We start from the raw sequence: 12,877 nt of genomic DNA, 5'->3' as shown, positions 1-12,877 counted from the left end.
AGTTCTCTTTTATGGGAAATACCAGGAAGACTGGTATCTTAAGTACACTATTCCTACCAAGTGCCTGGGAGAAAGCGACTGTGACAGCCCTGGCCTCCCCCAAATGGCTGTGCCACGCAACCCTTCTGCAGTCGGTGTGATGGACTGTACAAACCTCCAAGAGCAGACAGAGTTTCCACACTGCATTAGCAATGACATGCAGGAGAGTATTATCTTGAAAAAAATCCTTTTACTAAAGGATGTGACTTCACATTGCATACAGCCTCATTACATTTGAGTTACAGGTGTAATTCCAAGAAGTTTCATTCCGCTGGCTAGAACCAAGCGTGCAGCTTGAAAGAGACAGAGCCTTGCCTGCAAAACAAGAACAGCTGTCAGCGTAACGATATCGCTACAGAACAGAGCATAGTTCTCAGGACAGCAGGTAGGAGCAGCCTGGCAGAGGTGAGAACACTGTGCCCATGCAGGGCACTGGGATTTGGACATACGCATAATTGGAGTACTGACTAACACACCAGTGCTGGCAGAATTTGCACCAGCTGTGGATAGTCCATTGCAGTGTCAACAGAGGGACAGTTTTGTCAACCAAGGGAAGCTGGAAAGGAGTGTCCAGCCCAGTCTAATACCCTCAGGGCAGAGCGACCAGAGGCGATGCCTGCAAATGAGCTAGCAATGACTAAAAAGTTAAAATCTTTCATGCGCCACAAGCTGTTACAGCCTGAGGATACTGCTGGAATCCCTCCTCTCATTGTGCCTGGGTTAGAGGTGGTCAAGCAACTATGGGCTGCTTTGAAAATTTCACTCATCCTTGTCAATGTCTTAGCTGTTACACAGCTGGCTGTTTGGGAAGGGGTCTATCATCAGCCTTGCTCCAAAAAAATTGTTCTTGAAAGCTGTCACACTGTAAGGGGTTTTCTTACAGGATAAGGAACTGAAATTTTACTTGTAGCTTGGACTGTCTTAGTCCATCTTCAAAGGCAGGAGTACCTACAGCATCTAAGCTCAAATACAGAGTGCAGCTCCATCAATGCCACTGAATTTTTTTCCCCCACAACACAGCTCAACACTTGGATGTGACTTCCTACCAAAATCAGCTAGGTAATTGCTTTTGAAATAGATGAAAGAGAAAATAAGAAAGGCAGTGTAATTAGTATATCATTCACTGAGCAGTTAACGGGTCAAACATTGCCTGGAAGATCAGTAGAAAATAATTTGCATCTATGTGGAACTGCATGCTAACAGTTGTCAGCCTCCGTGCTTTAGCTGGAAAGGCAATACAGACAACTTGGGATATGTAGGTGGCAAGAGGGAGGAGACAGATTCAGTTATCTCGTAATTCTCTGTCTTCCCACATAACCACTAAAGGAAACCACCAGAAATTAACCAGCAAGATAAACACTCAAATGTTTACTTTTTAAAAGTTCAGAAGGAAAGGCGATAAGGAAAGGGGTTTGACTGGGTTTGGAGCAGTTGTCCTTATGGAGCATTCTTTTTTGGGAAGGTCAGGCAGAGCAGCCCGCTCTAGCAGGCACAGCCATGAACAGCAACCCTTGCCTTCCCAAAGCAGTGCCACCCACGGGAGAGCCTGACTGTTGGCTCATGAGCCCCCCAGTGGTTACACAGCTGGGCTGGCAAAGCCTTAGTGGATCATGCCTTGGGACGCCCTACACAGGCTCCAGCCACCGCCTAACAACCCGGTGCCATACCTGGGCTAATTCAGGGGTGCTGCCTTTCACAGGAAGAGTTTTATGTGCCACAGCTGCAAGATGGCTGAAATGGAAAGCACAGTGAGAACGGTGAGAACAAGCAACTCTCTTGACAAGAACAGTGCTATGGGCTACAGAAAACAGCAGAACTGGAACAGCCACAACTGCAGCACGCCAGAGACTTATTTCCAACAGCCTCTTTCACCTGGCTGAGGGAGGGTATGGTTTTCTGTAGCCTGCATGCCATCAACAACATATGGCTCATAAAATAAGCCCAAAACATTCTCTCCACCCCCACGATCAACAAACCCCAAAACTGGTCTGGAAAGATCCTTGAGAGCCTGCCCTGTCATTCCCAAGGGGCAGGACTCCTTAGACAAGTTTCCTTAACTTGTTAAAGCCTTCCCCATACACAGGCTCTACAGCTTCCTCCAGCAAGTCTGCTCCCGTATTCCGCTGTGCTGTCAAATCAGAGAGGTCTCTATGGGGACCCTCCCTATGGAGGTCACATATGCAGTATGACTTACTGTAATAATATGCTTTGTCCATCTCAACACATAGGCTGAGATCAGTGGTTAAAAGGGGTTTGGACAAAATTTCCTAGCTGAAATTTTGAGATTTGAGAGCATATTATCAGCTCAGATCTGCTCTGTAAGATATGATTAGTCCAGCATGATTCTGGGTTCAGACATTGGGTTACAGCCAAGTGATTCTTTTTTCTTGAAAGCAGTTAGTTTCTGAGGAGGCTCCTGGCTCCTTTGTTTCCTGGTTCCAACCTTGATCTCTACTATATTATTTGCTATCCTACTTTACTTTATACCTTTCCTGCTCTAGAGAAACTGCCCCACAAATTTACATCTTCCCACTGTTTTTACTCTTCAAAGCAGTGCAGATGTGAGGGCTGCAGAGCCAGCTCAGGAAGACCTGTCCTTACCAGAGACGGACGCCGGTATCAGCAATCACCTTACCTGAGTGTGAGGAGGTAGCTGACAATGTGCTTGGGTTGCAGATCCTGAGAAGATCTATATAGGACCTCATCATACCTGTGAAGAAAGAAAAGGGTGGTTTGGTGTTGAAGTGGTAGGAAGGTGTACTCAGATATAAGGCTGATCAGACTTGCTTAAGTCAGAACAAACACACAACCACAACTGCGGAATTAACCAAAATAATCTTCTGAACCAGACCTAAGCCATGTAATTAGCACACAATTGATTGTTTCTTTCTCATTCACTTATTATTGAAGGAGATGATTGCTTCTGCTCCTCTTCATGCAAACACTGTAGATGGCAGAGCTCAGAGAGGCAGGCTATAGCAAATAGAACACAAGAGCTATATTTGCTCCTGGAACATTATGTCTGGATTTACATTTCAACACTAACTGTAAGTTCCTAGGAGCAAAAAATGTATTAAATAACCAAGGCAGTCAAAATAGTCCCTTAGAGTATGTATGTTGCCTTTAGTAAATGCAGCTTAGAATTTTAAGTAGCTAAAGGAAATATTGTAACATTAGAAAAGACAAAAACAAAGTGGGTTTACATAATCCTGGAATAAAATTGACTTATGTAAGACAGTATTAAACTGGATAGTACAGGCAGAGTCATGGAGATCCATGTTTTTTCTTCTTGTGTTCTGCTGTCCACTTGTGCACATCCTCTTTTTCACAGCCTGCAAGAAGTTACCAGCACCTCTGGGGCCGAACAGATTTCAAATTCAAAGTGGGGAGTGGACTACTCCTAGTCTTTGCTCAGCTCCCAGGCCCATCCCCTCCAGCATGCCCGAGCCAAACTTCCCTGGGATCTTCCTCCTCCAAAGGCAAGCTGCGGGAGAACTGGGGAGTGATGTCTGGTAATGGGGGCTCAGTGGTCACGTAAGAGCTATAGCACCAGGGAGGGAGTGTTCCCCATTCCCTTGGCGGGTAAGCTACAAAAACATCTCTTACACGTGCATTCAGCAGCTCATCTCAGCCAGCACGCCGCAGGTGGCCACTGTTCAAACAGGGAGGGTCACTGCCTTTATACCACTGTGCAACAGATGTGAAAGAGACAAAATCAGGGGAAGCTCTGCATTTTCTCAGGGACCACATAGACACCAGCAGCTGTTGGCTCCTCAGAGACAGCAATGTAGGTATAGAAAAATTACTATTAACTTAACAAGCACCATCAAACAGCCATTAATAAAGCTTTATGAAGCAACAAAGTTGGTATCAAATCAAAGAGCCCTCTTTTGATACCAATTTTGCTGCTTCATGAAGCTGCTGCTTCAGTGTTGGCCTACAACAACTTGTTAGATTATTTTATCAGTTAAATAAGTCCACTTTTGCAGGGATATACATGCTACCTTCAATCTACTATTCATTAGTCTGCAAAGTTAATGGCATTCAGAACTAGTCAGCTAATTTTAAGGGCAAATGTTTGGTAGCTTTTCAAACAGCAGAGCAGAGCCATGGGAAGTGGGCTTCTGACAAGTCAGGATTGTTTATCATAGAAACTTTTCAAGAAGAATCTACTCATGGTGACTCACAAGAAGGACTGAACAGTAATTGTTACTCCTGAAATCATGGGATATCTAAACATGAGTTTGTTAGCCACTGAGTGCCTGGTCTAGTGGATAACCTAAATACTGCTTTCTGCTGAAAGTAAAGGCCCCAGGAGATGTTTCATACAGATTCCATATGGTGCCTGGCCAGACTCAAAAGCCTTTGCAATAAGGAGACCTGAAGCTCTATAAAAACAAGAGCCCTGCAGTGGAGCAACAACCTCTGTTTGGAAATGGACACATGTCTGGGATGCAGTGATCCCTGCAAATCAAACTGAAATACATTAACCCTGTCAGTTTTCACACATAAGACAGGCAGCTATACACTAATTGATAAAACCAAGAATTTCACGAATTTTCTGTGAAATACAATTGCACTAGATAAATAAGACACTACTGGTCTTACTTAGAGTGCTGGCTGATCTTGCTGTTGCTCAAGAGAACACGCAGCATACAATAAACTGCAGGCAGACCTCTTGAGGCAATTGCAGTTAACAGTAGGACTCTGCAACCTACTCTTGCAGGCTGAAAGGCGCCACCTGGGACTCTGGCATGGCTTTTGGAAGTCTGAATTTTAAAAAGATGCCCTCAAGAAACCCTTAGTGTGCCCAAAGAAGTTAACTCTCTGGCACTGTGCAGTGCGCAATGCAGTATACAGGACCTCTCACTAGGAATTCTGAAAGCCTCAATTATTTCCAACTCCATCACAGGCTGCGCAACATGGACAACTCCCTTGTCTCCGTATTTTAATTACACGCCTGTGAAATAATGAAAACAGAAACTGTTCAGCTTTAAGACTGATTAATGAAGAACATTACTTCTATTAAAAGGTATTAGTTGTGCATGTTCAGTAGCTCTGAAGGATGTTGAGCTACTGAATGTGCATGCACATACCGCATTTCACGTCACCCAGGAGCACTTCCTCTCCCCTTTCCCACATGACAAAAACAGAACAAGAGGAACCAAGCTAATCTGCAGCTAGTATTTATATAGAGCTTAGCATATTTTTCTGAAGACAAGAAAGTAATTAAGAGGCTCATGTACACAGAGTATGTTCCAAATACTTCTTTTTCCCTCGTGTGGTTTCTAAAGTCCACAAAGATTTCAAGTGAGGGCTACTGTTGGCAATCAGTATGACCCAACAGACGAGCCATTGCCTGAAACAGCCATTTTTCTTTTATGATCGTGCAGTCTGTGCCTGCTCAACAGGCTGGCAACAAATTCAGAAGTTTATTTTAAGGGAACTGGTATTTTGAAAGAAAACTAGACAAACCTGAGAAGATGCTGAAGAACAGAGATGGCATCTGGCTCTTGCAAGCATGCCACATTAACGTCCGTTAGCTGATCATTCCCATGCATCTGTTCTAAACTAAAATGTAAGGATGAAAAACAAACAAATGTTGGATGAAAAACTCTTATTAGCAAAGCTGAACAAGAGAAACAGTAATTTGTGTTTTTAAGAAAAAAAGGGTAGGCATTTTCTGGTCAAGCTGAATGGAACATTGAGACAGACTAGCTGACTTCAACCCAAGATAAAAGAATTAGAATTTGTGATAGCTATTCAATATGAACAGGATTAGAGATATGCATGGAAAACAGGCCCAGAAGCTGATGCTAAAAGGACTACGGAGGTAGTCAATACCCTAGTAATGGTACCATAATACCATCAATACCTAGATGATAAGGGAGTACACGAAGAATAAACTACAGAAAGGGATCAGGCTTGCATGCTCTCCCTGAATACCATCTCCCATTACCATTGCCTTAGACAGAATACCAGGTTGTATGGGCTTTTGGCCTGATACAGGAAGGTCTCTTACTTGCTTTTATGAAAATACATATCCATGTCTGCATTAAAAATGATCTGAAATATCACTATAATTGCTAAAACTGTTCAAACTGGACTCTTTTAAAATTCTTTTTAGAAAATAACCAAACATGTCAGGTCTTTGACCTGAGTCAACAGGAAGGGGTCTGCTTTTAAGCTTGGTTACCAACAGTGGGAAATAATAGAATGTCTAAAAAACCCCACTAGCTACAGTGGTAGCTAAAAACACCTAAGTTCTGTGATTTGATATATTTTACAAGTACTGGCATTTTGGTTTTGACATCAGTTTCTTTAATCCTAGGGCCACCATTCTTCATCACTGACACCAAACACACAGAGAGGCTGTTCCTAGAACTGGGAAAGTACATGGACAGTTAGCTCAGACCTGTGGAAATGAGGTGGAAATTTCATTTTAATTGGCTTGCTCTTCCAAGAAGTCTCAGTGATTCCTATCATAAACTCACACCTCTGGTGAAAAAGTGAACGCGTGTCATATTTAGGGAAGGAGTTAACACTACTACTTAACAAAGCAGTAAGTTAATAAGGTTAAAATACATGTCAAACTGTACTTCTGCATACAAACGGTCCTCTTACCTATGGAGTCTGGCATGGGTATACTGCAAGAACACGCCTGTATCTCCACGACTTTGAAGAGCTCGATCCCAGCTAAACTGATAATCAGATGACAGAAGGCCCCGGAAGTCCTGGAACAATAAATTAATGTCACCTAGATACAGCTCTCCATCTCAATTTTTAACTTTTCACAGAAGATGCAAACACCTCTGGAGGCAGCTCAGACTCACCTGAATTATTACTGCTGCAAGACCAACTTTCTCTGCTGTCTCCATAGGGTCTTCTACCTCTTTGGTTGCTGACAAGAAACAGAGAAAAAGAAATTGTAACTCTGTAGTAGCATAACGACACCCTTGGTCAGACTTGGAGATGCCAATTAAACAGCAGATCTTCCATAACTGCAAGCAAGCAATATGGAAATTGTCAGGATGCAATTCCAGGATAAAAATGAAGTCCAGGATAAAAATCTTCCTTAAAAGTTGAGATACAGCTGTTTCAGATGTGCTTTTCCCCCACTTCCCCTAGTATGTGTAATGCAGATTTTAAGGTCAAAAGCATTCATTACAACAGATGGGATAGACTACACTGAATTCCTCTTCACAATTCAGACAGCCAATCTCTAAGATCAGGAAGAGAATGACAGGGCAATTCAGATTTTGTTTAAAAACTCCAAGTGATAGGGAGGCATAAATAGCCAAAGAAAAATTGTTCCAATGACTAATGGAGCACTTGGATGTACATTTAGGGAGTATTCACACCAACCACTGTAGATATCTAAACTGACTGTATTCAGAGAACCCGAGCTGTGAGAATCATAGAATGGTTTGGGTTGGCACAGACCTTTAAAGACCAACTAGTCCAACCTCCCTGGCCATGGGCAGGGACATCTTTCACTAGATCAGGTTACTATCCTCATGCAACCTGACCTTCAACATTTCCAGGGATGGGGCATCCACAACTTCTCTAGACAACCTGTTCCAGTGTCTCACCACTCTCATTGTAAAAAATTTCTTCCTTCCAATCTAAACCTACTCTCTTTCAGTTTAAAACTGTTGTCCCTTGTCCTGTCACTACAGGCCCTGGTGAAAAAGTCTTTCTCCATCTTTCTTATAAGCTCCCTTTATATAATGAAAGGCCACAATAACATCTCCCCAGAGCCTTCTCTTCTCCAAGATGAACAACCCCAACTCTCTCAACCTTTCTTCATAGGAGAGGTGTTCCAGCCCTGACCATTTTCGTTACACTCCTCTGGACCCACCTGAACAGGTCTAAGTCTTTCTTGTACCAGGGACCCCAGAGCTGGACACAGTACTCCACGTGGGGTCTCAAGAGAGCAGAGTAGAGAGGGAGAATCACCTCCCTTGACCTGCTGGCCACGCTTCTTTTTATGCAGCCCAGGATACGATTGGCTTTCAGGGCTGCAAGCACACATTGCCAACTCACATCCAATTTTTCATCCATCAGTACCCCCAAGTCCTTCTTGGCACGGCTGCTCTCAATCCATTCATCCCCCAGTCTGTATTGATACTGGTGATTGCCTCGACCCAGCTGCAGGACCTTGCATTTGGCCTTGTTGAACCTCATAAGGTTTGCATGGGCCCACTCCTCAAGCACCCCTTTGGATGGCATCCCTTCCCTCAAGTGAATCAACTGCACCACTCAGCATGATGTCACCTGCAAACTTGCTGAGGGTGGATTCAATCCCACTGTCTATGTCATTGATGAAGATATTAAGCAGTATTGGTCCCAGTACAGACCCTTGAGGGACACTACTTGTTACTGATTTCCACTTGGACATTGAGCCACTGACTCACATAACTCTTTAGACATGATCATTCAGCCAATTCCTTATCCATCTAACAGTCCATCCACCAAACCCTTATCTCTCCAATCTAGAGATAAGAATGTTGTGGGGGGCTGTATCAAAAGCCTTACAGAAGTCCAGGTAGATGACATCCATAGCTCTTCCCTTGTCCACTAATGCAGTCACTCCATCATAGAAGGCCACTAGATAAGTTAGGCATGATTTGCCCTTCTTCCTGGGTAGACATGACAAGAGCCTCTCCAAAGCACTTCTGACTAACTTAACTCTTATCATTACAAAAGTCTTAAGTCATTACAAAAGAACTTAAGTCTATCATTACAAAACCTGATTAATCTAGGAGAGTCTAAGAGAGAATGTCCTCACAACAGCTGCAGAGACATGTCTGCAAAGCTATTTCCAGCTTTTTCACAACTCGAGTGATATTCTTTAGCAGATAAGCAGCATGCTGTTGCGTACAGAAATTCACCGAAGGGCCTGTCTCATTCCCTGTCTCACAGGGAAGTTCACAGGGCCAAGCTGGTGCTCCAGTTCATCAGAAGTACAGTAAGATTGCCTAGATAACAGCGCTTTAGAAGCTGAATCTTCTGGGAAATCAGTTACTTCTGTTTGGACCCACAACCTTGCCTAGTGAAAAGGTGATGCTTTTGACACATATAATGCTTTCTCTTTTTAAACTCAGATCACAGTGTGCTCTACCAGGGTCTACTCTTCCTGTTTTGTCACTAGTGGAGAGAAAGGAAGATTCTAGTCATAGTCTTTTACAAGGCAAATCTGTTCCACTTTAGCAAAGGCCAAGTGCTTTTTTTTATTGTGGTATATGTAACCTATCAAATTTGCAGAGTTCAGCTTATGATTTCCTGTCCCAGCTGATTTCCCACTAACAGCAGAATATGGAGAATTGCGCTGTTCTCTTACAGCACTACTTAAGCTGAAACAGTTTTGCAGTACGGTTTTAGTATACTTAGATTTCTGTCTTTTGCTTTGCTATTTCTTTGTGCCAGGTCAGCAAAGCCAACTGAGACAACTTTGAGTAGTTCGTACTACTCATACCTTTGCTAGTTACAAAATTCAGAAAGGACTAAGCTTGAAAAATGTGGGGATAGTTCATAGCCCTGAGAAGTCTCAGACTGGATATTCATTCACAAAGACAAATATATTTAGATTACGTTATTATATTTCATAACTGAGATTTGTTTCAAAACAGAAAAACTGTCTCAGAATTCAGGCTTTTGTTTAGGTGCTTGATAAGACACAGACAAAGCTATCTAAGAGAAAGTAAAGCGGCAAAGGAAATTGGCATTGTAGAGAGGATTTACATGGACAGGGGATTCATTGAGATTAGTAGAAAGAAAAAGGATGCCAATAATGGAAACTTAAAGAACAGAACGGTGTACAGCTAATAGCAAAGAGGTTATACAAAGGTATTTAACTAACCAACTCCACACAAATATGATTTTTAAAGCTAGCGTTGGCTGTTAGATGCCCAGCTCTCAAAATCCTTTCCATGACAGTGAGGCATTTTGATGCCACACACGAGTTTGTAGTATCTTTCACTGTGTATCCAAACATTTTTCAAACATTGAAGACATTGCTATGAGTCAGGGATTTACAATTTCTTATTTAGGAAAGGGGAAGTTAGGCAGAAATTCAAATGTAAGGAGGAAAATTTCTACAAGCACAAGTAGGATTTAGGATCTAACGGATAAGCTCTGGGTAATGCTGCAGTGCCTTCTGAAGATATTAATTTTTTTAGCTGTTCTTCAGCTTGCTGCTTGTGCAGTGGAACATGGGGTCTGTACTTCTGCTGTGTCAGTTCAGTCCAGCATAAAAATAAGTTTGCTTTGCACTCAGCTATGATACTAACCTTTAAACTGAAGCTCTAAGCTCCGTTCCTCTCTGGAGTAAAACTGGTTTGAATCCAGGGTTACCCTTCTATCATTCTGCCTGCCCCCCCTTCTCCTTGTCCACTCTACAGGCAAAATTATCTGGATTAAAAAAGCTGAGGAGGCAGAGCAAGGAAGATGCACACTACCTAACCTCATCAGTTCATTGATTCAATTCAGCAGCTGACGCCAGAAAGCACAAGAGGGGGCAGCATTTCACTAGGAACTACTTGAATCTTTTCTGCGTCAAGAGGAAAAGGCTCTAGAGCCACAGTCGGAGGCGCAGGCAAACATCCCCTTCAGTAGATTCTGCTGCAGAGCAGTGACCTCCTGGAGACTCCGGAAACAGTCATGAGGCTGGGAGGATGACAAGGCAGTAGTTGCAGAAAAGCTACAGTCAATCTTGCCAGAGAAAACTGTCAGAGCTACAAATCCTTTGGATGAAATCTGACTGTTCCTTAAACTCCAGCCCCAACCCCACTATTGACTAGTTTGTCCCTCCAGAAAAAAGCCACTGTTGTCCCCCAAAGGTAGGTACTTCCTTCCCAGTGCAAAAGCATGATGAAATAATTTCACTGAATGTTAAAATTTGCAAATCTGTAATTCAGGGAAGTTCACAGAGTTGCAAAGGATTATTTTAACATTGTTTATATTATGGGAGATATAAAAAGTGCAGAGATCAGGGCATATCACTGTGATTGATAAGTCTGATGCAGGGAAAAGTGAAAGGTACAAAAGACGACATGTTTTTGATCCACACAGAATATCAAAAGAAATGAATAAGACCTGAAATAGCTAACTTTTTGCAGAAGCCATGTTTTGCAACATCCTTGAGCGAACTTCATTTAAAACATCTTCCAGGAAAATTACTTCTCCTCTCCGAGTCTTCATCCCTTGAACTAGACCAAAAGACACATGCTGGCACCTGTGTTGAAAAGCAGCAGGACCTAAAATTACATTTTAATCAAGAGAAATGTTTGCAGTGTTTGTTCAGAGCTGGATTCTTGCCAGAAAACAGCAGTAACAGCTGAATAAATAGCGCTCCAACGTGGGAAGCTTGGTGATATAATCAGTAACTCTCATTTCAGCAACCAAAGCTCCATACTTATTATATAATGGGAAAATTATGATCAGAATTATGATAACCTGGTCATTTGCGTGCTCGTGGGAACCTCTCTTGCTAGTAGCTTTGGTACAGGGGACTCAATGCAATAAATTGCAATAAATTGAGGAGAGGCAGGATGTAGACAGATCAAATTACTGTGGCAACACAGATCTGTTAATAAGATTAGAAAGGGAGTCATAATAATTCTATTGTGGCCACATTAAACTAAAAGTGTAATTAATCATTGCTAATAATAAAACATTCATTGCTTCTGCTCACAATAATCCCAAGCATTATTCTGGATCCATAACCTAAGGTAATTTTAGTGCAACTTTAAGCACTGTGAAAGGAGGCAGACTAACATTCCTGAAGGCTAAAATCCTATATTTAACCACAAAAAACATGCAGTCTGTCAGAGAGGAATATGATTTAGTCTACAGATCCCTTATTGACCTTTGCTCAGACTGCTAACAGGATTGGTAATTACAATGAATAACAGCGGGGATACGTTTCCCTACAATAGATACTTCAAGCCTGAAGCATGATTCAAACTCAGATGCAGATCTCTGCTAAAACATCATACTTCAACAAGTAATCGTTTAACATGTGATCACACAATATCCCAGAAGCTATGCCATAAAGTCTCTGAAAGATTGTTTCCCTTTTTCACATCAAGCAGTTACAAAAGACTGTTAAATGAAAGACAGGACTGTTTTTCACATCCTGAACACATGGCGATGTCTCCCTTCACAAATAAAGCGGACCAGTAGGAGCGGACATATAGAATGAAAAGGTTGGTGCCAAGGCCCTGAGGCCCACATTGCACACAATTCTGAGGGTTTGTTTTCTTATTTTTCCCTCCTTATTGGACTAGCATTAGTTGGGTCCCACAGGCCAAATGTCTGCTTGCACTCTGGAGTTCATTAGTTGCATGCCAGCAGCTCATCTTGTAGCTTAGTTTGATCCAAAATGCCTACAGCATGGTGGTAAGTGGACACAATCAGGAGACTTTCTTCAAAAGAGCACTCCGCTGAAATTCTAATGTACATATTCTTAAAAAAAAAAAAAAAAAAAGGTATATAATTAAGATTCATAAATACATACCTTTCTGCCCAGTCATAACCCATGAGCTTCAGTATTTGGAACAAATGTTGAAAGTGATTACTTTGACTTTTATCTGTCTAAGGAATAGAATTGGTGCATATCAGAAAACACTCCAAGTTTGATAAGGATTAGATTTTAACACACAAACACAACACACCACAGTACTGTGCCAGTAAGCCACTGCAAGCAGAATTAAGACCTATGAAGACAGGCATTGAAAAATGTAACAGCTGGAATCTATGGCAATGGGACTTTGCATCTTGTTAGAAAAAGTAATCTACCTTTTCAAAAACGATTATTCCTAGGTCTTGAAGGCAA

The 12,877-nt window shown here is 42.2% G+C and overlaps 1 protein-coding gene across 2 annotated transcripts in view; it reads right to left on the bottom strand.

Moving 5' to 3' along the window:
* Positions 1–209: 209 nt before the first annotated feature.
* The window catches only part of RARS2 (arginyl-tRNA synthetase 2, mitochondrial), a 40,747-nt gene continuing 28,079 nt past the window's right edge, over positions 210–12,877 (bottom strand). For both annotated transcript variants that reach the window (XM_052781557.1, XM_052781558.1), the window contains 8 exons: positions 12,560–12,636; positions 11,151–11,275; positions 6,873–6,940; positions 6,664–6,773; positions 5,515–5,610; positions 2,675–2,749; positions 1,707–1,770; positions 210–354 (listed from right to left, as the gene is read on the bottom strand). In XM_052781557.1, the coding sequence (XP_052637517.1) occupies positions 268–354; positions 1,707–1,770; positions 2,675–2,749; positions 5,515–5,610; positions 6,664–6,773; positions 6,873–6,940; positions 11,151–11,275; positions 12,560–12,636 (702 nt within the window). In that variant the 3' untranslated portion in view covers positions 210–267. The remainder of the gene's footprint in view (positions 355–1,706; positions 1,771–2,674; positions 2,750–5,514; positions 5,611–6,663; positions 6,774–6,872; positions 6,941–11,150; positions 11,276–12,559; positions 12,637–12,877) is intronic.

This window comes from Harpia harpyja, chromosome 3 (genome assembly GCF_026419915.1).
Source record: "Harpia harpyja isolate bHarHar1 chromosome 3, bHarHar1 primary haplotype, whole genome shotgun sequence".
NCBI lineage: Eukaryota > Metazoa > Chordata > Aves > Accipitriformes > Accipitridae > Harpia > Harpia harpyja.
This window is presented reverse-complemented; position numbering and strand designations above follow the sequence as displayed.